The sequence below is a fragment of the Micrasema longulum genome, unplaced genomic scaffold (genome assembly GCF_059751315.1).
Source record: "Micrasema longulum isolate JH-2025_06_02 unplaced genomic scaffold, ASM5975131v1 h1tg001135l, whole genome shotgun sequence".
NCBI classification, from domain to species: domain Eukaryota; kingdom Metazoa; phylum Arthropoda; class Insecta; order Trichoptera; family Brachycentridae; genus Micrasema; species Micrasema longulum.
The window spans coordinates 336119-359667 of NW_028278323.1; the positions used below are offsets into that span (position 1 = coordinate 336119).

At 40.0% G+C, this 23549-nt stretch overlaps 2 protein-coding genes across 2 annotated transcripts in view; one reads left to right on the forward strand and one right to left on the reverse strand.

The window, feature by feature from the left end:
• LOC148276863 (protein takeout-like) overlaps window positions 1-10198 on the forward strand; it is a 28804-nt gene extending 18606 nt beyond the window's left edge. The window contains exon 5 of the mRNA XM_088233635.1: window positions 8594-10198. Coding sequence (XP_088089761.1) covers window positions 8594-8892 — 299 coding nt within the window. The 3' untranslated portion in view covers window positions 8893-10198. The remainder of the gene's footprint in view (window positions 1-8593) is intronic.
• A 7036-nt stretch (window positions 10199-17234) lies between these two features.
• Window positions 17235-23365, reverse strand: LOC148276864 (uncharacterized). The gene is made up of 3 exons (XM_088233638.1): window positions 22897-23365; window positions 22064-22296; window positions 17235-21863 (listed from the first exon to the last, which is right to left on the reverse strand). The coding sequence occupies exons 1-3, from the start codon at window positions 23363-23365 to the stop codon at window positions 17235-17237; spliced, it is 5331 nt and encodes a 1776-aa protein (XP_088089764.1).
• Between the last annotated feature and the right edge of the window lie 184 nt (window positions 23366-23549).

The following is a 23549-nucleotide window of genomic DNA, read 5'->3' on the forward strand; positions in this document are numbered from 1 at the left end:
TAGAAAATCCTTCAGCAGATAATTGTAGTATTTTATGGTTTATTTTCCACCACAACAGAGCAGGAGGCCCAACTGCAGCAGTGAATTACAGCACAGAGCACCCAAAGGTCTAATGCTGGACTCATTCGTCTTTAGAATCGTATGCGACTTCCGTAATTCGACGAGTGACAGCATTCTTGAACCACCCATACGAATGCAGTCGATTGAAAACCAATCGACTTTTTCTCGAGTGCCACAAAGCAGTCGACATTGACAGTCGAATGCGACATCGAAACTTCAGCTGTCAAATTTCCTTTTTGTAAAACGCTCGGCATTCATGTTTGAATGACGAGTGGGTATTTTTGTTGTATTTTAACTTAAAATTTACAACACTGATCAATGTTATGATGATGGCGTATCAACAAATGTGCAACAAATATAACTGTACTTATTTTTAATCCATTATCAAATGAAGTTTCACTAGAAACATGATTTCAAAATTATTTTATCGGTTGTCAATGTCAAAATACGTATTTGAGATAGATATTATACAATATGTTTTTTATAATTATTTAAATCAAAATGATCTAATAACATGTAGATGTGTGTTATATCAAAGACAGATAATAATGATAAATGTTGCAGTTTCTAAGTAAAACCTTATTTTTAAATAATATTCCATATACAAAATATTCAACGGAAGAAGTCTGACAAGAAACAATAAAGGTTTACGTGTGGCAGGAGAGCCATAGATAAATACTGATTTGTTAGGGTTGCCACTTTCTCATTTATCTTTGTAATTAAATTGTCGGAGGATTTTCAAGAATAGCATTATGACAAAGAAATCGAGATGCCCAATCAACTATTATTGTCGAGTGGGTGACAAAATGTCACATCTTTCTAGCATAAGGCTCCAGCCATCAAATAATATAAAATTAAGAAAATGTTAACAGCAACGATTGCGTCACGATTCGAATCCATAGGTAATAGGTACATATATATAAAATATATTTCGAAGTATACTTTCCGATTAAACTTTCTATGATTATAAAAAGACATTTAAAATTAGAGAAATAAATTTAGCCAAACCGCGCGTTTCTTCACATTACCTGGTAGTGATCGATTTGATTCTCTTGGAATGTGGATTCTATGTATGCATACGATATACAAACATTGCATTCTACGATAGTTTAGTTTAGATATTCACCAGCGCATAGTAAATACTATTTTTAATACCTGCTTTACTTCGTAGAAATGACCAGTGACCATCACATGCAGAATCGTTTTGTATCCTGGCAGTTTCGTATTGTGAAATTCGCCGGGAAAACAGAAAACTCGATAAATGCACTTTTATTTACCGGAAATACACACAATACATACATTGTATTTGTATTAACTGATAAAAAATCTAATTCTAAGCTTCATAATCTATCAATTTATAGAAAATGTACAACGTAAACAATCTACAACACCTAGAATATGCGTGCAATATAACTGTGGATGTACTGAGGTTGTAATTTTCATGACCATGAACGTAATTTTATGTCTAAAGTCATAGAAGTATTGAAAGAAGCACTATTTCATTTTAATTGAATTTCTGATTTTCTAAATTTGTTTTATTTAACATAGTTTGAATAATTATGTCTTTGATGTAAACAATTTTTATGGCGTGCGCATAGGTGTCCTACACTAATAATACATAAAAACTATTAATATAATTTGTATATTATGCTGTTTGTTTACCTAGTAAAATAAATATATAAATTAGTAAACGCTTATTAACTATTGATTGATATGGTGTTTATTTTGTAGAACTCCATATGTAAACTTACAATATAAAAAATTATCACTGATTCAAGTCTACTGAACACTTTATTTTATTTTTACAAATATAAAAACAAAAATTTCGTGACAATTGTTTCGCCTTGGTAGGGCATTTTCAAACTAATATAAAAATTAGTTGAATTGTATGTCTTTATATAGTTATATAGTTAATTTACTTAAATAAAAATAAAAATAATCTTATGAACTATAGTATATACATAAATCATAATTGTGGGAAAAACCAATAGTAAGGGCAAGGCTAAGTGTTTAGTAGGTAATGGGGAATGTAGGTATTTATGTTTGAATTTCGAAGAAATTTATAACAAAGTAAATATTTATTGACATACATGTATGTATTGTGAGATAATTAATGAAGCTTTATAGTTTTAAATCTTTAGATAAATGCTGTGGAAATTGTATTAATAATATTATAATAGTTCGGTGTTCTTTTTAATTTTAATACATGATTGAAATATTATGAAGATATCAACACAAATATATTTTTATAAAATTTTGTATTTTTAAAAATTTATAAAAATATAAATGCAATTGTAAAATGATTCATCTATTAATATCGTACGCATAACGCATAACCTTTAATTACATTCGTTTGAAAATGCCCAGACAAGGCGAAACAATTGTCACGAATTTTTTATTTTCATATTTGTTTAAATAAAATAAAGTTTTCAGTAGACTTAAATCAGTGTTTGATTTTTTATATTATAAGCTTATCAACCGCACGAAAAACTAAAGAGTATTAAGGCTTTACGTATGTTTTTCATTTACTTTATTGATACTACAATAACACAGTCGTACTCAATCAAACAATCTAAATAAATGAATTGAAGATAATAAGACCAGTTACTGGAGTCGAATAAGAACAAAGTAAAGCGTTCACCAGGGCCTCGATTAAAATGGGAAGTGAACAGAGTTATCTTCGACTGTCTATTAAGAATAACCGATATTTGTGTACGAAAATGAGTATAGTTGCATGAACATTTAAAGTATCTTCATTGGTAAATTGAACATGTTCAGAAGAATGTATGCATATTCTGCTTTTCATACAGAGAGATTAATTTTACTTTGTAGATAGTCGGCCACGTGGTTTAATGGTCAGCGCGTAAGCCTGCCATGCAAGAGGTCTCGGGTTCGATTCCCGACATGCTTGATATGAAATATTTATTTAAAAGGGTGTTTTCGCACGAGATACACTGCGATTGGTGTATCGATACAGTGCCCTATGCACCATTAGGCGTGGAAAAGGAATGATGATGATGATGGTTGAAAATAAAATAAGATAAATGGTTACTTCCCATTATAATCGGGGCCCAGAACTCTGATAACAGTGCGAAGTTATCTGTCAATAAAATAAAATCGATTTTTTTGTACAAAAAAGTGTACATTATATTTATATGAAAAAAATTCAAGCATTTTCGCCAGTAACCTATACTTTAAGATGTTTAAAAAAATATTTACGAATATCGAATTTCTCGCAAAGAACTCGCATCAGAATTACTTGACAATTGAAGATAACTCTGATTGACATCGGGGTCCTGGAAGATAAAAAAACGTAATAAATGAAAAGATGGGAAAATACGAAGAGAATGTTTAAAAAGGGATAGGTTTTCTCGTGGTTAATCTCTATCCAATTTAAGTGTTTTTTATAAGAATATTTAGTGTCACCTAAAGGGTAAAAAGGATTAATGATTTACGTTTCTTTCCATGCTGAAAATATTTTTATACGAGGAAAATAACAGTTAGCGAAGAAAATCAGTGTTTTTTTATTGTTAAAAGACTATCAAGCTAAACAATTTTTTTTAAAGATTTTTGTTTTAAGAGATCGTATTATCGATATGCTTAAAGTTCTATCATTTTAAAATAACTTGAGTTTAAGAACTTTACTTTGTTGAGCTGGCATTTATTAAGAAAACTCCGTACGCATGAAAAGATGCTAACCATGGCTTCCCGGAAACCAGAAATCATAACAGTATCATTGATTGATTTGAAAGAACCTGTAAAATAGTTCAAAGTTGTTCCTTTTTTTCATATACTATTTTCGAGAAGCTTAGCTGTTCAATTAAGTGCTTTAACTTTAAGCGCGCTTACGAAAATACTTGTTAAATCCAATTTACCGTAGCACTGAACTTCGTTCGTAATAAAAAAGGTGTATTCATCTGCTTTTGAACCTTGACAGATAAAGAAAGAAATTTTATAGATTATACCTCAGATAATAATTTACTAGATAAGCCCTTAAGCTTTATTGCATAGAACAGAAGCGTTCCAAATTTTTGGTTTAGTTTCTTGTTTAATAACAAACGCGAAACGGGTGGTTTCGGTTTGCGCTAGCAATTCTTGCCCCGAGTATATACGGCCCGTTGTATTGTAGTAAGCAGTAGCTTACTTTTTGGTTAATAACACAGATATATATCTATTCACTGGTTAATAATTAAATAATAGTTTTTGTCCGTAGGGGCGACTCTATTAGCCAGTGACCGGTTATTACTCTCAGGATTATACATAAAACAAAATACATAATCAAATTTAATATATTCATTTTACAAGGTCATAAGCCCTGTAGATGCCTAGACTTCTATATTACCTTCTCTTAAATGTTCTTAATCTCTGTTGTAATATGTTAATATAAACAGCTCCCCAGGGAGTTAAATCCAGTCCTTGTCTACAAAAATTTGGACAAACTCAAAATATTGTTGATAAATCCACCTGGTCCGTGAAGAAGTAAAGAAATTGAAAAAATAACATTTTCAGGCGTTGCCTAGTATGTAGGTGAAATAATTCAATTAGATGAATCTCACCCGCATAAATAAAGGTTTCAGCTCTTTTACTTCACAAACATCAACCGATGAAAGAATTGAAGGAATATAGATGTTCAAATATGGGTGGAATGTTGAATGTTACACAGCGTGTAAAGTGGCCACTCAAACCAGCCATTGACAGATCATAAGCCCTGTAGATGCCTAGACTTTTATATCACCTTATCTTAAATGTTCTTCATCTCTATTGTAATATGTTAATATAAACAGCTCCCCAGGGAGTTGATTCCAGTCGTTGTCTACAAAAATTTGTTCAAACTCAAAATATTGTTAAATACAAATATTGTTAAACATTTCAATAAACAATTGGACAACACGCCAAAACTGTAAATAAAGCTATGCAATATTTCACAGCAGTCTCCTACAAAGGTCTCTTTCCTTAGACAAAATCTAAACTTGCAAACTTCTACCGAAAATAGCTTTTGTTTTGGAGAACCTAATATGTTGATCCAGAACATTGCACTCTTCACTCATGATATTCAGGTATAATTAATTGTATATATATATTTCCCTCACACAAAACTCACGCTAGCGCCATCTGTTATTTGTCTGTTATATTACCAACGCCAATTGCTCACAAAAATCATAACAGAAAAGTAGTTTTCAGCGATATCTCATGAAAATATAACAAAAAACCTTTCCCTGGGAGATTTTAAGCAAATCATAAAGTTTATTCATACTTTACATTTATTTATTCATATTACCCATAACTAAGACATTCAAAGAAAATGTAATATTCATTTACATCTATCTCCGCATTACATTTCCTTGCTAGATAGGCAAGGAATATGTACATTACGATTCATATCGCTCTCCCAATGTAAGATAATTACAACAATGTTTTGAGTTTGTCAAAATTTTTGTAGACATGGACTTAATTCAACCCCCTAGGGAGCAGTTAATATACATATTTTTTTTTTTACAATAAACGTAAGTGATAAATAAGATTATTAAAAAAATAAAACATGATAACAAAGCAATGAAATACATATTAATAATAAAAATAGTAAACAAAAAATCCTACAAAGGCATCCCACCGTAACATATTACAACGAACATAAAGAACATTTTACAGAATATAGAAGTCTTGTTTACAGTGATTATGACCTGTCATTGGCTGATTTAAGTGACCACTTTACACACTGTGTAACATTCACCATTCTGCTATATTTGAACACTTACTTTCCTTCGACTCTTCCATCTGTTTACGTTTTTGTCCTAGTCTCTGTTTTCTAAATTCTTAGGCGTCTACATAGAGGGAGTATGGTAGTTATTTATTGGACAAATTTTAGTCTGCATTACTACACAGACTTTTTAATCCATCCAAGTAATGCAGACTGTAAATATAAGTAAGAAGTTAATGAATAGAAAATAGATAGCTGCTAAACTGTCGATATGTACAGAAAAATAAAATCATATTAGGTTTATCGCAGAAGTCATATTCAGCAGGCGAATTGCCCTATTAGTGGGTGAATTTTGACTTGCATTTGTACGGCTTCTGGGTGTGTAAAACAGTGCATGAGATCTTGCTGTAGTATATTTATTGGGAACATATAAACTGATATCTTTCAGTAAACAAATTATAATATATACTTCCAGAAATCAGCTTATAGGAATGTTTATCAAGAAAAATTTGATGACGAGATTTGAGGGTGTTGTAGTCCAGCATTTTTATGAATACCCATAATTATGGATATCACAAAAATGAATAATAGATTATTCTTTTGAAGATATAAGTATCGAAAAAAATTGCTTTTGAACCTTATTTATTTGATTCAGAAGAATCCCAAATTATGGAACAGTGTTCTAGTATGCTGCGGACCAGCGTATCATACAATGTGCGAATTGCAATAGTAAGATTTTTTTATATGGGAGTTGCTTTATTACCTTGCTAATAATATACAAGGTTTATATTTCAAAAGTGGATTTTTCTGCAATTAAATTTCTTTAAATTTATCTAAACTGTTGGGATCAGGAGGGATTTACTAATGTGGGCCAATCAGGAACTTCTCAGCATTTGCTCATGTGGAGAGGAAACCACTTAAAACTCTTCAGGAGAAGCCGGCCTATTGACAGTTGTCAACCGGCTTTCCGTTCCACTGGAAGAGTGTTCGGCATTTTGTTCCCTACTTTGGTCTATTTTACTAATTGCGTGCACTATATTTATCATGTATGATACTACCTCTCGTGTGAGTTCTTTATTACCCATCACCGATGGGATGTCGCAAAGATTTTCGCAGTAGTAAGATTGAAATATCTTGAGTTTTGAACTTTAGAGTTCCAGTTATCCGGACCTCTATACAACTGAATTCCTCTTGGGCATGCTTCGGACCAACAGTTTGCAACTTAGAGCAGTAGGTTCACACTGACCCATTTTTTCAGGGGTTTTATCGAGAACTCAGACATTTTAGAGAGTATCCATTTTTATGTTCTCTATGGTTATATCCGACAGCGTCAGCACAGACTGTTTTACCTCCCAGCTTTCAGAACCAGCCTGTCTCTGGCTATGCCGATTAGAAGAGCAGTCAGGCAGCTGAACATTATCACTTTGGAGATCGACATCTTTCACATCAGTGAAACTACGTTTAAACTTTATCCCACTGAGTTCCTCCAGGGTATGCTTGGTTACAGCAGTTTGAAGACTAGAAGGAATGTGTATTTAACAACACACTTCTTTCGATTGTTGCGAGGTATTATTGACATCCTGAAATTATGCGGATCATTAGCTTTTATGCTCCGGATAGACAGCGTCAGCATAGACTGTTTCACATTCCAATATACAGAACCAACCTGCCAATGGTTATGCCTGCTGGAAGGGCTATCTCTATGTTGAACAATATCACTCTGGACATTGACATTTTTCACGTCTCTGAGGGAGTTTTTCATTACAAGATTCTCTTACTTTTTTAACATATTATTCTTTGGATATTATGTTTTTTTTATATATACCTAATTTTACCTAATTATTTTAATTATTTCTATATGTATGAATTAAGATATTCCATTTTGTAATGTACATATATATGAATAAATAAATAAAATTGAAATTGAAATTGAATTGAAATAGGAGGCAAATAAAACACTCAGGCTATTGAAGACTTACTTTAATAATATCAAAGGGTTCCTGGTTAGATATTTTGTCCCAATACAACGCAACGCCTTAAATATTTTGTTATTTGTTATGTTATTTTGGTAAAACAAATTGATTTAAATTTGAATTGGGTGCGGAAAGGTAATAATAAGATAATAAAAACTTAAGTAATATATTTTTTATATATAACGGTTTAACCATAAACACCATACGTTCTTCTACGTAAACCCAAGTTATATTAGCAATTTGCAGAGCTTTAAATTATCATTGACTGTTTCAGTTGATTTGGGCAAATGTGACACTTAACAAGATTAAATAATATAATGAATTATATCACATTAAACATTGTTGCATTCTATGTAAAAAGATTACAAACATAACTAGCTAATGGCAGATCCTTGGCTTTGTAAATCTATATCTAAATGAGGAAGTAAGATTTTATCCACCTCTGTTAATATGTAATAATATTAATAATTCTCCAAGAGCTTGAATCCAGTCTCAATTTCTCAAACTCAAAATATCGTTAATTGTAGGTAAATTAAGAAGGAAATAATTAAGAACTGAAAATAACTACTACTATCGTCACGCCATTTCCCCGTGGGGGCAGGCAGAGAGAATGGACCGCCACACACGTCTATCCTGACATATATTCCTAGCTTCTTCCGCATTCAGACATCTTGTCATACATGCCCTTCGGTTCTGTCTGCTTTTGACATGACCAGACTTAAGAATTTGGTTAATCTGATCATGTCACGTCTTCTTTGGTCGTCCTCGCCTCGAAATTAGATTGAATATATACACATATGTATTTATATATATCGTTTCCAAAGTTACATAGATGCCGTAATGTTTTTATTTTATTTTACAGCCAACTACGTCTGCGATGTCACCATGAAGGGACACAAGATAAAAAAAGATGGCCAGAACTACTTGGAGTTCGACAAGATGAAGATCAAGTTGAATGTCGGAGGCGGGGACATTTACCTCAGCAACCTTTTTAATGGCGACCCGATCCTCGGAGAAGCAACCAACCGCATTTTGAACGAAAACTCTAATGTCTTCATCAGCGAAATATCACCAGTACTAGAAAAATCCCTGGCAGAACTTTTTACGGATATTTCAAACAGAATAACTTTAAAATTCACATACGAAGAACTATTTCCTTAAATCTTTATTTTCGACCGTTCAGAAAAGTTAAATGGCCTTATAAATCAAAATATTTTAATCAAACACTGATTTTAGCACATTAATTGCATTTCTTTTATTTTTTACAAATAAATCGTTGTAACACAAAGGGTACAGGATTTAAAGAATGGATGGCATTTTTATGTGTTTCAAACTAATAATGTCATCTGACGGCAGTTTACACGATCTAAATTTCTGTTTGATGTAATTTTACATAAAAGCTCTCCTTTTTTACAAGATAATTAAACAAAAAAAACACACACACCAGATAAAAGATGGTAGTCGGTTAAATACCGGAAATAAAGCAATAATCAATTATGAATGAAGACCATTACAGATGATATAAAACAGTAAAGGAATTTTACATTAAGCAGGTTCCTAAACGTTATATCTCAAAACTTAATTTTTTTGTCATTCATCGTTTTTATGGCCTGTACATAAATATATTCCGCACCCCTAGAATAAACACTGAGGTATGTTTAAAAAAGCCATTTTGCAAAAGAGCAAATTTTTTTTTTTTTTTTAACTTATTCATGCTCGTAACTTAATGTAAAATGACATTATAATGCCCAGTATTTTTTTGTGGCATTTGATCGTTTGACTATTAAAATACGAGAACGCTAGCATCATAATTACAGCAACGTTCTTCTCATTGCTTAACTCAATTAATTTCATAGAATACTTTGATTCGTGGTATATCTTACACAAAAAAAAATCGTAGAGATACGTGAGTGTTCTTTGGAGAACAAAGAGTTAGTGGTTTTTGGAGAAAGTAAGAATAAAAATGCGGTTAAATGGCATTCATTACTCAAAACATATTTAGACGTACGACAGTGTACTTCTAGGGATGCAATTTATGGTTTTATTTTTTAAATCAAGTACTGAAGCCATTAAACAATTTTACGTATTAATCAAAGCGCTCGCGCTCTTTAGAATTACTATAATTATCTATGTCTTTATCAATTCATTAATCCTTTTCACAACACATGTATGTCAATAAATGCGCACCTTAAAAATATATTATTTATTAATTAAAAACACAAGCATAAATACCAAAACTCTCTGTCATTAAGTAACCACCATGCGTTACAGTTAACTATCGTACACGTACACGCCAATCATGATGCGTTCAATTATTGTTCAAGTACCTAGACGTGTATAACTGCAGATACTGCATACCTTTTGTCTACTTAATCTCCAAATTAGTCTGAAAATGTTCTAATAAGCGAAACAACTGTCCGAATATTTGTTTTTAAAATTTAAAATAAATGCAATTAGTAGACTCAAACCAGTGTTTAATTAAAATATTATGATCATGATAAGGAGTAACACAAAACAACCCCAAACTCAATAAATAAAACAAAGTTTATTAGCAACCCTTAATTACACTTAAAGAACCAGTCATAAAGGTATCCCAATACAAATCTCACATTTCCGCGGCTTTTCAGATACAAATAGTTTTTTTCTAGTTTGCCATTATATTCGTTAGATTTCGAAAAAAATACATAGATCGTATTGTAAAAAAAATTACATCAATTACTTGTAAATGTACATCAATTACTTGTAAATGTACATCAATTACTTGTAAATGTACATCAATTACTTGTAAATGTACATCAATTACTTGTAAATATGTTTTTTGAGATAGAAAAAACTTGAATAATTGTTTTTACTTAATAAGCGTTGAAGATATTTAATAAAGATAAAAAACTTTCATTTAAAAAATGATAATATTCAATATCCTAAGCTACAATATTAAAGAGTTAAATCCCGCAAGTGTTTTAATGTGATGGTCTATTTCCTACATAGTCGTTTTAAAATAGTGTTTTTTTTATAGATTTATCTGTGTCCCTCTTGTATATAATAGAGCACGGTAAACTATAAAGGGACTTTTTATTTACTCGCATTATATTATACTTTTTTATTTACTCGTTTTTTATTTTAATTTTGTAGTTTTCTGGTGTTAGTTGAATTATCATAATAAATTAATACTTCCTGGCTCCCCTTGATGTTGAAGAAACTTTTTACTATGTTAAATATCATCGAAACACAATAACGTATTAGCTTCGATACTTGGTTATGGCATGTCAGTAGTTCATTACACTAAAATTACTGGTTAATTTATGTTTCGTGATTTGTGATGTAGTTTATTATAAATAAAAGTATTTTTTTCTGATGGTCGTTTTAATGTTTTCTCGCGTAGAAACGATCGTATAAATTTAATTTATATATTACAACAGATACGAAGAACATTTTACAGAAGAAAATATGGAAGTCAAGGCATTTAAAAGGCTCAGTCATATCACTTCACTTTTTCGAGAATTACACAGACTACGTTTTCCACAGAGGGTGGAATACAAACTCGGTGGGCTTATGTATAAGTCACTGCACAACTCTGCAGATGAACTAGCTGACAGACGTCTTACGCTTAGATCAGCTACACCTACTTCAAACGGAAAAGTTATTATACCTCGACGCAAACAGCGCACTGAATTCGGTGAACGCGCATTTGCGGTCGCAGGACCTATGGCATGGAATGCTCTCCCAGCAGAGATGCGAGGCTGTGAGAGTGAAGTGATGTTTTAGAAAAATCTTAAAACCCACTTGTTCTCTAAATCATTTGAATAAATCCGTAGCATGTCATACCAAAAAAAATATTTCACTTAAATAACAAATTCAAAAAGTTAAAAGTATATTTATTTATTTATTTGAATAATAACTTTGTAAAGCGCCCCTGAGGATATTACGAAAATGATCAAATATGATAAAAAAATATAAAAAATAATATGACCTGTCATTTGCTGGTTTAAGTGGCCATTTAGCACAATGTGAAATATTCACAGTTCTGCCTATGTGCGAACCTCTATATTCATTTTATACATTAATATCAATAACTCCCAAGGGGGATAAATCCAGTTCTTGTCTACAAAAATTTAGATAGACCAAAAATATTCTTCATTAAACCAGCTGGTCCAAGTAGCATAAAAAAAAATATTTTGAGTCGTTGCCCAGTATTTAAGTGAAATAATTAGGACAAAATGTCACCCGCATCAATAAAGGTTTTAGCTCTATGAATATAGATGTTCAAGCATGAATGAATGGATGATAGATGTACAGTGTGTAAAGTGGTCACTTAAACCAGTGTAAAATCATTAGCCCTGTAAATGCCTCGACTTATATATCGCATCTTTAGGACGAAAACGACTCAACTCAAAAAATCTACTTTTTGGGAAATTGCAAAAGTAGAATGTAAATTGTAACACCTTCGTATTCTTTTGTCGATTGTTTCGTATTTTTCGAAGTAAGCACCAAATTTTGAGTTAAAAACTATACCGAAGGCTTTCAGCTATGAATGTATGAAAAAAAAGCGTAATAAAAATAAATTATAATCGACATTTATTTAATGAGTCACTGATAGATTGAAAAAAAAACAAACAAAAGCACTTTGATAAATGAAATAATGTCATAGATTTCATTCGGTCAGATCAGGTCATCAAACACATGTTTTTATTTATTCACGAAATGACATGAACGTAAATAAGTCACTAAGTTTATCTAAAGTTTAAATAATAAAATTACATTAACTTAAAAAAATCACTAAGATTATCGGCATGTCGGGACGAAACAACCACTAAGCTAAATTGATCGTTTTTTACATTGAAAAAAAATAAAGCAAACATGCCATTTGTTTCGGAATAAAATCGACTCAAGCGGCTTTCGGTCACTATATGTTTGTCTGCGTTGCATCCTCCACAAAGCAATGTGAACACATCACTAATTGCGCCGCTTCCGTACTAATACAGAATCCATATTCTCTGAGTAATAAAGAGACCGATGTAACGGTTTGGCCTATTCCCACCGAATGTTGCGTTTTTTTTAATGCAGAAAGATGGATAATGTTCATTGAAGTCGTTGTATGATCTTAACTCATTTTTACCTTTTTTTGAGTGAAGTCGTTTTCGTCCTAAAGGTGCGACATTCCCTTCTATAAAATGTTTTTCATATCTGTCATAATATATTTATAACTCCCAAGGGGGTTGAATTCCGTTCTTACCTACAAAAAAATTGATAGACTGAAAATATTGTTGATATAAATTTTACTTCCGAAAACACGATCAAAACAGAAAATAATTTATTGTATTCTTGACCTTAAAGAATGCATATTTGTATATAATTACAGTAATTAAAACTCCGATCAATTTATAATCTTTCAAACTCCCAAGAAGATCATTCAAATGACCCCCGTAATAAATTATTTCTTTCAAATAACCAAAATGTGACATTTGATTCAAAATATACCGTTAATAGATATCACCATATATGTAAGTTAATATTTAAATTGTTACCGACTTTTTTATGTCTACCGGTTTCGAGACGTACCAGTCTCTTCGTCAGGACTTTAACGACATTAACATGCAAATCCCGCTATACACCTTCACGACAGTATATATATTCTTATGCATAAAGAACATTTCGGAGAAGGTATTATAGAAGTATAGGCATTAACGCGTCTTACGACGTGTCATTGACTGATTTAGGTGGCCACTTTTTACACCGTGTGACATTCACCATTCTGTCTATATTTGAACATTCACAATTTTTCCATATGCTATTTTTTGTTAAGTTGAAGAACCAAAACCTTAAACCAAAAACTAGGGGGTTAAGTCCACATTTTGTCTACAAAAATTTGAAGAAACTCAAAATTTTGTTCTACTACTATACTACCATCACGCCATTCCCCCGTAGAGGTAGGCAGAGAGAATGGACCGCCACACACGTCTATCCTGGAATATATTTCTAGCTTCTTCCACATTCATACATCTTGTCATACATGCCATTCGGTTCTGCCAGATTTCGACTGATCATGCAATCAGTAACCTCACTTCCCCTTTCAAATACCATCACTTTCGAATGTGTATTTAACTACAAATTTTTATCGATTGTTGCGCGGTATGATCGTTAATTTTAAGATTATGATGAGCATTGATTTGTATGTTCCTGATAATAGCCTAAGACAGCGTCAGCATAGATTGTTTCATATTCCGATATACAGGACCAACCTGCCGATGGTTATGCCTATTGGAAGGGCTACTGCTATGCTAAACAACATCGCTCTGAATGGTGATCTGTTCCATGTATCCGAAGGGGTTTTCCGAAGCAGGATTCTCTTACTTTTTTGACAAGAGTCTCGTTATGTATTTTTTTGTCTTTTTATAATATGAATTATAAAAATTTTTGTTTGTAATGCATGCATTTTTAAAAAAAATTAATTGAATTGAAAAAAAAATGTATTGATTACTTTACATTTAAATGATCGAAATACCCTGCATTTTCTTTACCATTCCAGCGCCTTATGCACCATCGAGTGCGGACAGGAGTTCGATGATGATATTTCAATTGAACGAACGAGTTTTCTAAATAGACGTTTCAATTTATAAAAAAACAGCCTTACTTATTTAATCTGGATCGAATTTACAACAAAATAGTGATTTATGGGACATTATGAAACACACCTAATTGGCGATGGTAACCTTTGTGAAATCGGTCTTGAAACTGACCTAAGTTAATAGTTTCACAATATGATCATGATCAAAATGAGGACTGACGTTAGATGGTCTAATAATGAATATTAGCGAATCTGCGGGTGCTTTTAAAGTTCATGCCACTAATAAACTCTGTACATTAAAGCTGAAATGCCGGAAGTCACATTTGGTAAATTGTTCAGGAGAGCGGTTTGAAGTTGTAAAACTATTTCAAATGTATCTCTCGAAGTAAAAACACGATATATTGACGTTTTTTTTAATTTATTTATAGGTTTTTTATAAGAATATTTCAGAAAAAAATATTGAAAGTATGGACCATCAAATAACTATGGGACTTAAATGTTTTTTGTTCAAACCGTCCGGCCCGCGCCTTAATTCCTCCTCGGACTTTAGTATAAAAAGTAATGTAGAATATTGAATTTAAAAATTGTACTTATAAAAATTTCTTCAAGCAAAAACCATTAAATTACTTGCCGTTAATAAAATCATTAATTATTTATGAAAATAACACGTAAATATAAATTAAATGAGATGATACGAGTATTAATAGCAATAAAACCGTAATTGAAAGTTAATATTAAATAATAAGTCAATATTAATAGTAATATAAATGAAAAAAGGTAAAGTAAAATAATGAAATTAACGGAAAAATAAATGACATAATGGTTAAATATGGTTGATTATGACAATAAGACTTAATCTTGTGCAAAATCCCTCGCTGCGTCAGAGGTAGTTTGTTATAAAAATTGTGGAATTTATTCGGTATCCACTGCTTTAATACCAGCAAACCGTTGAATTTTGTTGAAAGGAGAGTATTATTAATGCACTACTGCTGTTTTAGAACAAGCTATTTCAGTAGTGGTACGAGTATACAGGAGGACTCCAATGTTTGTATCATTAATAGAATCTGAATATATGAACAAAATGACATTCATAACTCAATTTTGCAAAAAATGTTACTTCCAGCCTTTCAGCTTTAAGGTAGAGAACTACGTTCAACCACATACTTAGGTATCTGGGCCGCGATTATACAGGCTATCTTCATCGGTACATACCAAGACGGAATAATCAACTTCTGTACTACCTCTATCTACCCCGGTATGTTCTACCGACTTGCAATCTCGACGTCATATGATCGAATCTTACCAATGAATGACCCTGAAAATTTAGTCCGCGTTCCTTACTTAATTACAATTTAAAATAGTTCTCATTTTTATTTTAATAAATAGGCTTCTGGGATAAAAAATGGCCACTTCAAAGCGATTAAAAACTTCAATAAATCTCAATTCAAGCAAAAATGCTAGCTGGAAAAATATTTTTATATGACTTTTGACAATTACCAAGACGGTATGCTTAACTTTTGTCTGTATTTATCTGCCGAGCGATTACAAAGCCGGCTCTTTTAATATCTCGGTGCATACTGCATACAGTCAGGAAGATAATAAAATAAATGGAAAAAATACAATCAATAATAATATGATATATTATTTATACTTATTGATTCTACTATTTATTTATATGGGTATATGAACATTTATGCAAACATTTATGTGTTTGTATGTATGAACATATATTATTATAAATACCAACTACTGTAACTAGAACATATAATACAAATAATTTAAATGAATGCCTTGATGCGGGTTATGCCCATTGAGGTGTTCATATATAAAAGAAAAAATAATAAGTTTTATTTGAAATAGATAAATAAACAACATAATTAATTTTTTATAGTGGCAATATTTTTAGGGCTAGATAATACAGGGTGTTCTTTAAACCCTGTCACATCCGAAACCACGATGGTCAGTATGAGCAAGAAGACATTTTAGAATATTAATAAAAATATTTAGAACGCAGTAATTTTTAAAAATAAAATATTTTTAAAAAAAGGGTTGCTCACTTCTGCAGGGAAGAAGTGAGGGGGGCGTGGCCATGTGTTTGACGGTGTATTAGACTCCCCGCTTCTCCCTTGCAGAAGTAAGCAACCATTTGTTTTTTTTAATATTTTATATTTGTAAATTTTATTCGTTCTAAAAGTTTATTTTAATGTTGTAACGTACGCGTTACCACGATGAAAGTTTCGCCGGTTCGTCACCCGCGTCTGCCGCAGTCAAGCTTCCCGGCGTAAGTGGGAAGCCGCCCTCCCAGACAGAGCCAAAGACAAAGTCGGAAGGTAGGAGCACAGCTGCGCCGACCGCAAGTCAACCTCAATAGCCCTGAAAAGGACTTTCCACCCGGTCCAAGTGGTGCAGAGAGGCGAAGGCAGTCAGCAGGCAGAGCGGAGCGAAGAGCGAAGTGCAGGAAGGCGAACAGGACGGAGAACGGAATAAAACACGTGTGAACTGTTCAGAGTTAGGAACTCAACTGATTTAATATCTCCAATTGACCGCCTTATAAAGCGGTGCGCGTCGGGCTCCGTGAGTCGGCCATCCCACCCGCGCCGGCTGCCTCGGAGTGGTGGGGGTAATCTTTCCCCGCCACTCGCTACATGCCGCCGGCCGCAGGTGGCGTAAATACGGGCGCTCAATGCCCGTACGGGCCATTTCGTCGGCAGCCGCGACGCGCGCAACATGACATTTACATAATATATTTTTGTACATTTTATTCATTTTAACCTAGCTATTTTTCCCCGGTAATACTGAGGCCAGGCTCGAAAGTGACCATTTTATCTTTATTGAGAGCCCAGCCATCAGTTCTATACATTTACCGGGGATCCTTTCTAATTAATGTATTATTTTAATTTATTCGATTTTACGCGTCCGGAACACTCCCCCCGTGCAGCTAGTCTGTACTATTTTCCTGCTGGGCGCGTTGTTCCTCTTCCTTCATTAGTACGGCGATCTTCACCGCTGGTCTGGTGTAGGTGCCGTTGGTGGTCCGCACCTCGACGACTCGTACTTGTCCGTCAGCTGCTGGTTCTGCACGGGTGACTCTGCCGCGAGGCCAAGAATTCCGCGGCAGATTTGGGTCCATGATGAGCGCGAGGTCCCCGACCTGTATTGGAGGCGCGGGCTCGCGCCATTTCTTCCTGTGCGCCAAGGTGGGAAGATACTCCCTCAGCCATCGGCGCCAAAACATGTCGGCCATTTTCTGGGCGATCCTCCATTGCTTATGAAGGCAGGCCCCTTCTTCCCTTTTGTTATAATATGCCAGAGTTGGCTGTGTGTTGGCTGACCCGAGCAAGAAGTGGTTCGGGGTCAGCGGTGCTTCGTCGTTGGGCTTGGTTGACACATGCGTGAGCGGGTGATTGTTCACGGTGTACTCTGCTTCAGCCAATATGGTTTTGAGGGTCTCCTCTCTTGGAGCCTGCTCGTTGAGGGTTGCGTGGAGGGCTCGTTTTACAGATCTCACGAGTCTTTCCCACGCTCCCCCCATATGAGGTGATGAGGGCGGAATGAATTTCCACTCAATTTTGCGAACTGTAAGTTCGGCGAGCATTCTGGGGTCCGCCAGGAGCTCGTCTACGGCCTGTTTCAGCTCTTTGTCCGCTCCCCTGAAGTTGGTAGCGTTGTCCGAGTATAACGTGTGTGGGCAGCCTCTGCGGGCGGCCATCCTTCTTATGGCCATTATGGCGGAGTCGCTTTCGAGGGACGACGCTAGCTCCAGGTGGATCGCGCGTGTGGTGAGGCAGGTGAACAGTGCCCCATAGCGCTTTTCTTTTCTTCGGCCGTTGGTGATCATCATCGGTCCGAAGAAGTCAAGCCCGCAGTGCGTGAACGGCGGCGTCCTGAAGGCCAGTCGGGCCTCAGGCAGTTGCCCCATCAGCGGGGGTTGGGGCCGGCTGCGCAGCATTTTACACAGCGGGCACCATCGTGTTATCTTCCTCACAGCCCCGCGGAGTCGCAGGATGAGGTAGCTGGCTCTCAGGTCGGCGATCGTCCTCTCGACTCCCGGGTGGCCACCCTTCCGGTGGCTGTGCGTGATCAGCAGCCGGGTGTATGGGCAGGTCCCGTCCATGATAGGCGGCGCGCTGCAGTCCTCTGCGAAGCTCTGTGCCGCTTGGATGCGCGTTCCCATCCGGATGACTCCCTCTTCGTCTAAGAAGGGTGCCGCTGCATGGAGGCGGCTGTGCGGCGGGATAGGCGCCTTTCGTCTCAGGAGCTCCAGCTCTTCTCCGAAAGCCGTCTCCTGGGACCGCTTCAGCAGCATGATTTCTGCGGCCCGTGTTTCTGAGGCGTGAAGTTCAAAGGTCCCCCCTGGGGACGGCAGGGACTCGTGGCGGCGGCATCGTGCGATGAATCGCAGCACCCATGCCGTCGCCCTGACGAGTCGGGTCCACGACGAGAAGCGCTGCACCTGGGGTAGGGCCTCCGTCCGTCTGATGTGGCCCACGAAGTGGCGGGGTTGTTTCCGCTCCAGCGTCTTCTCGTCCGGTTGTTGTAGTAACTTCTTCTCTTTCGGCCAGTCGGCTTCCCCTTTTCTCAGGAAGCCGGGGCCTCCGAACCATAGTCCCGACCTCGCAAGGTCGGGTGGGCCCTTGTCGCGGGTCCCTATGTCGGCTGGGTTGTCCTTGGTGGGGACCCATTTCCAGTCCCGTACGTCTGTGAGCTCGTCAATCTCGCCCAGCCTGTTTGCGACGAACGTGCTGTACCGCAGTGGGTCGGTTCGCAGCCAACACAGGACCGTGCTCGAGTCCGTCCAGAACACGGTTTGGGTGATGAGAGCTCGACTCTCTTTTTTTATGGTGGCGGCCATCCTTGCCGCTAGTAGCGCTGCCTGGAGTTCTAGTCTAGGCACTGACAGAGGCTTTAGGGGGGCCACCTTGCACTTCGCCATTGCGAAACTTGTGGTATCGGCCCCCACAAAGTATGCCACTGTGCAGCATGCCTGCTCTGACGCGTCGCAGAACACGTGCAGTGTCACGGGTTCTTTCTGCCCTTGCAGCGAGCATCTCGGTATTGTACAGCCGTTCGCTGCCAGCAGGTCGCACCATTCCAACCACTTTTCGGCGTGGTCCGGTTGCAGCGGTTGGTCCCAACCTGTGTTTGTCCTCCAGATGGCTTGCAGCAATATCTTCGCCCGTATCGTGAGGCACGCAATGAAGCCTACTGGGTCGAAGATACTCATGGCGGCGCTCAACATGCCGCGCTTGGTGGGTCGCTCCGGGATGGCTGCACTTTCGGCTCCGTGCCGAAATATAAATAGGTCGCTCTTGGGATCCCATACGATCCCGAGGACCCGCTCCGTCATTACTTCTTCCCCTATGGTGACTGCTGTATTGGCCCGGTCGTCGGCCTTTACTTCTTCCAGGACATCTGGTTTGTTTGAAGCCCACCCGGTGAGCCGGAACCCGCCATTGCCGAGTACGAGGGTAACATCGCGTACCAGGCTTGCAGCTGTTTCTTCGCTGTCTGTGGCGTCTAGGTAGTCATCCATGTACATATTGTGCTCGATCGCCTCTGCTGCGGCGGGAAATTCTTTCGCGTGTGCTCGTGCGACTGTGTTTCGCACGAATTGCGCGCTGCTGGGTGAGCACTTCGCTCCAAACATCATGGACGCGAAGACAAACGTGTCGGGCTCCTGCCCGTCCTGCGTCCGCCATAGGAACCGCTGCGATTGCTGGTCGGCTTCCCGGATTCTTATCCGCAGGAACATCTCCCGTATGTCGGCCGCGATGGCTACTCGTCCCTCTCTGAAGCGGATCACGTTTCCGAGGAGGGATGAAAGCAGGTCAGGTCCCGTCAGTAGATGGTCGTTCAACGCCGTCCTCTGGAACTGGGCGGCGGCGTCGAACACGACCCTTATCTTGCCAGGCTTGTTGGGGTTTGTCACCGCGAAGTGGGGCAGGTACCATTTGCGCGAATGGTGGGCGTCTACCTCCTCGCGGCTTAGTTTGACGGCGTATCCCTTTTCAATGTAGTCCGCCATCTTGGCGCGATATGCGATCGCCAGTATCGGATCCTTCCGTAGTTTATTTTCCAGGGAGTGCAGCCGCTTCATGGCTGCTTGCCGGTTGCAGGGCAAAGAATCCCCGTCTTTCGCCCACAGTAAACCGGTCTCCCATCGTCCGGATGGTAGTTGTGTGGTTGAGCTGCTCATGAGCTCCGCCGCTCGCACATCTGCGGCGCGGCAACGTTCCAGGGTGGTTACACCTAGCGAGTCAACGGCGAAGCTCTTCTTTACCAGTTCCGCTAAGTCCCTTTCACCCTGGCCGTCTGGGGGTAATTCAAAGGCGGGGTGCACAGCCCCGCCGTAGGTGACGGCTCCTAGGGCCGTCTCGATGGTTAGCCGCCCGTCCTCTTGTAGGACTGGCGGGCCTGTAGATACCATTAGGGTGGCGTAATCAAGACCGATTAACATCTTCGGCTTGATGCCTGGCCCGTGTGTCTTGGTGCTCTTTCGGTTGCGGTGCGGCAGATCCATGACCCGCACCGTCTGTGCCTGGACACCAAATTCTTTGTTTCCTTTAACGAGGATTACGGATACACGCTGTGATTGTAGCGTGTCCGTGTTCCCACTGGCACCGATGAGTCTCAACTCCTCGCAGGCCCCGGTGGCGCCCACTGCACGGGCGACATCCTCCTCGAGGAGAGTTACCGATGAACCCTCGTCTAGTAGTGCGTGGATCTCCATTGACCCACGCGGGCCCTTCAAGGTTACTGGCACTACCTTGAAGGTCACTGGGACTTCCGTTCGCCTTGTCAATAAGACTTGCTCGTTCGGCGTACTGTCCACTCTCTCGCGGTGTAGCGACCGATGATGCCGCCCGTGGCACTCGTCGCACTTCGCCGCTTCACAGGTGGTCGTTTTGTGTCCCGGTTCCAGGCATCCGTAGCACACGAACTTGGCACGCACAATTGTCCACCTCTCCTCTACCGTTTTCCGGAGAAACTTCCGGCATTGTCCGAATGCGTGTCCACTCATGTCGCAGAACAGGCATTTTTTGTCCTGAGTGAGAAACACGTGCCTTTCTTGGGTACGCCTTTTCTCCACTCGGGCGGGTTCCGTGCTGATCCCGATGCAACCCGCATTCGGTATTGCACCGGTCAGTCTCGCTAGCCACAGTGCCAGATCCCTGGGGGTAGCTTTTCTCACGGTATCCGCTCGTGACATAATCCACATCATCCTCTCGACTCGTGGCAGCTTCTGAGTCATCTCGGACAGAAGCTTCGGGGAGGAGAGGTGGCTTCCATCGAGGCCCTCTACGGTCGATACGACGTTTCTTATCGCGACCGCGTAGTCCGTCAGGGCCTCCAGGGATGCGTTGTCGGCCAGTTTAGGGAGTTTTCTTATCCGCTCCAGTACTCTGTCCACGACGATCTCCGGGTGTCCAAAGGCGGCCTCTAACATCTTCACAATGTCCGGCACATTTCGGGGATCTACCAGCAAAGACGACACTGTGGCCTTGGCCCGTCCTGTGAGGGCTCGTTGCAGACGGAGAATGTTCTCCGCGTTTGTAAGGGAGCACATCTGTGTCGATTGATCAAATTGCGCCTTAAATATTCGCCATTCTAGCGGGTCGCCGGAGAATTGCGGTAGATCCCTAGCGCCGGTTTGCCTCGCCATGAACGTGTGCCACTCCGGCGGCTGTCTGTATTTTGTCACAGGCTCGCCGGTGGCACCCGGCGGCATGTATTCCGTGGGTAGCCCTCTTGTACCCACGCGCTCACCGGGTCACGAAACTCGTAGCCCCCCAGTGGTATAGTACGTGCCGCTACGGGCTCGCCTGGCCCGGCGGCGTAGCGTACGTCGGCGTCCTCCCTTCGGCTGTGTGCAGGTGGCGCCTCATTGTCCCGATGCCGCTCATTGTAGCGGCCTTGTAAATGTGCGTTTGTCGCTCCGGCGTAGGCCGGCTCAGCGGCGTAGCGTGTGTTGGCGGGCTCCTTCATCCTGGAGTCCGTCTCTGCGACCGGGTGCCTCCGTGGCACCCCGTCTCTCACCCGGCCGCTGTCGTAGTGGCTCGGCGGAAATGTGTACGCCGCTCCGGTGTCCTCCGGATCAGCGGCGTAGCGTGTGTTGGCGGCCTCCTTCGTCCTGGAGTCCGCCTCTGCGACCGGGTGCCTCCGTGGCACCCCGTCTCTCACCCGGCCGCTGTCGTAGTGGCTCGGCGGAAGTGTGTACGCCGCTCCGGTGTCCTCCGGATCAGCGGCGTAGCGTGCGGTGGCGGCCTCCCTTGCTCTGAAGGCTGCTTCCGTGTCGGCGACAGGGCGCTTCCATGCGGCCCCGTCTCTCACCCGGCCGCTGTCGTAGTGGCTCGGTGGATGGATGTACGCCGCTCCGGTGTCCTCCGGATCAGCGGCGTAGCGTGTGGTGTGGCGTGCGGCGGCGGCCTCCCTTGTGCTGAAGGCTGCTTCCGCGTCGGTGACAGGGCGCTTCCAAGCGGCCCCGTCTCTCGCCCGGCTGCTGTCGTAGTGGCTCGGCTGCTGGATGTACGCCGCTCCGGTATCCTCCGGATCAGCGGCGTAGCGTGCGGCGTGGCGTGCGGCGGCAGCCTCCCTCGTACTGAGGGCTGCGTCGGTCCTAGACGCGTCTGACGTCAGCGGCAGCGGCTTGTGAGCCGGTTCCGACGTCCCGTGCGATGTGAGGTCCCTCTCGATTGTGGGCGTGAGGGGGGTTGCCATGTCTCGTCTGGCGTCCTCTCTCGCGTTGGCGGCCTTCAGCGCGGCGATGATCTCGTTGAGGCTGCTCACCTGCCTCTCGTGATGCGCCTCGCGTTCCTCCATCTGTCGGCGAAATGTCGCCGATGAGATGGACCGCTCCGAGGGTGCGGATCCCTCGTCCGAGTCCTTTTGTTCCTCCAGAAGTCCTTGATGAGGCTCCTCCTGGCAGTCGTGTGAAGGCCCTGGCTGGGGCTCCTCCTGATGTGCTCGTACAGACCCCGGTTGGGGCTCCTGAAGCTCCTCTTCGTGCTCCGTGCCGGCGTCTCGACGCGTTCCCGAACGCGTCGACACAGGCGATCTGTTGACCGGCATGCTGTAGGTGTGTTGTAGACTGGAGACCACTGGCGACGATCCTTAGCTCCGAAGGACCAAATGTAACGTACGCGTTACCACGATGAAAGTTTCGCCGGTTCGTCACCCGCGTCTGCCGCAGTCAAGCTTCCCGGCGTAAGTGGGAAGCCGCCCTCCCAGACAGAGCCAAAGACAAAGTCGGAAG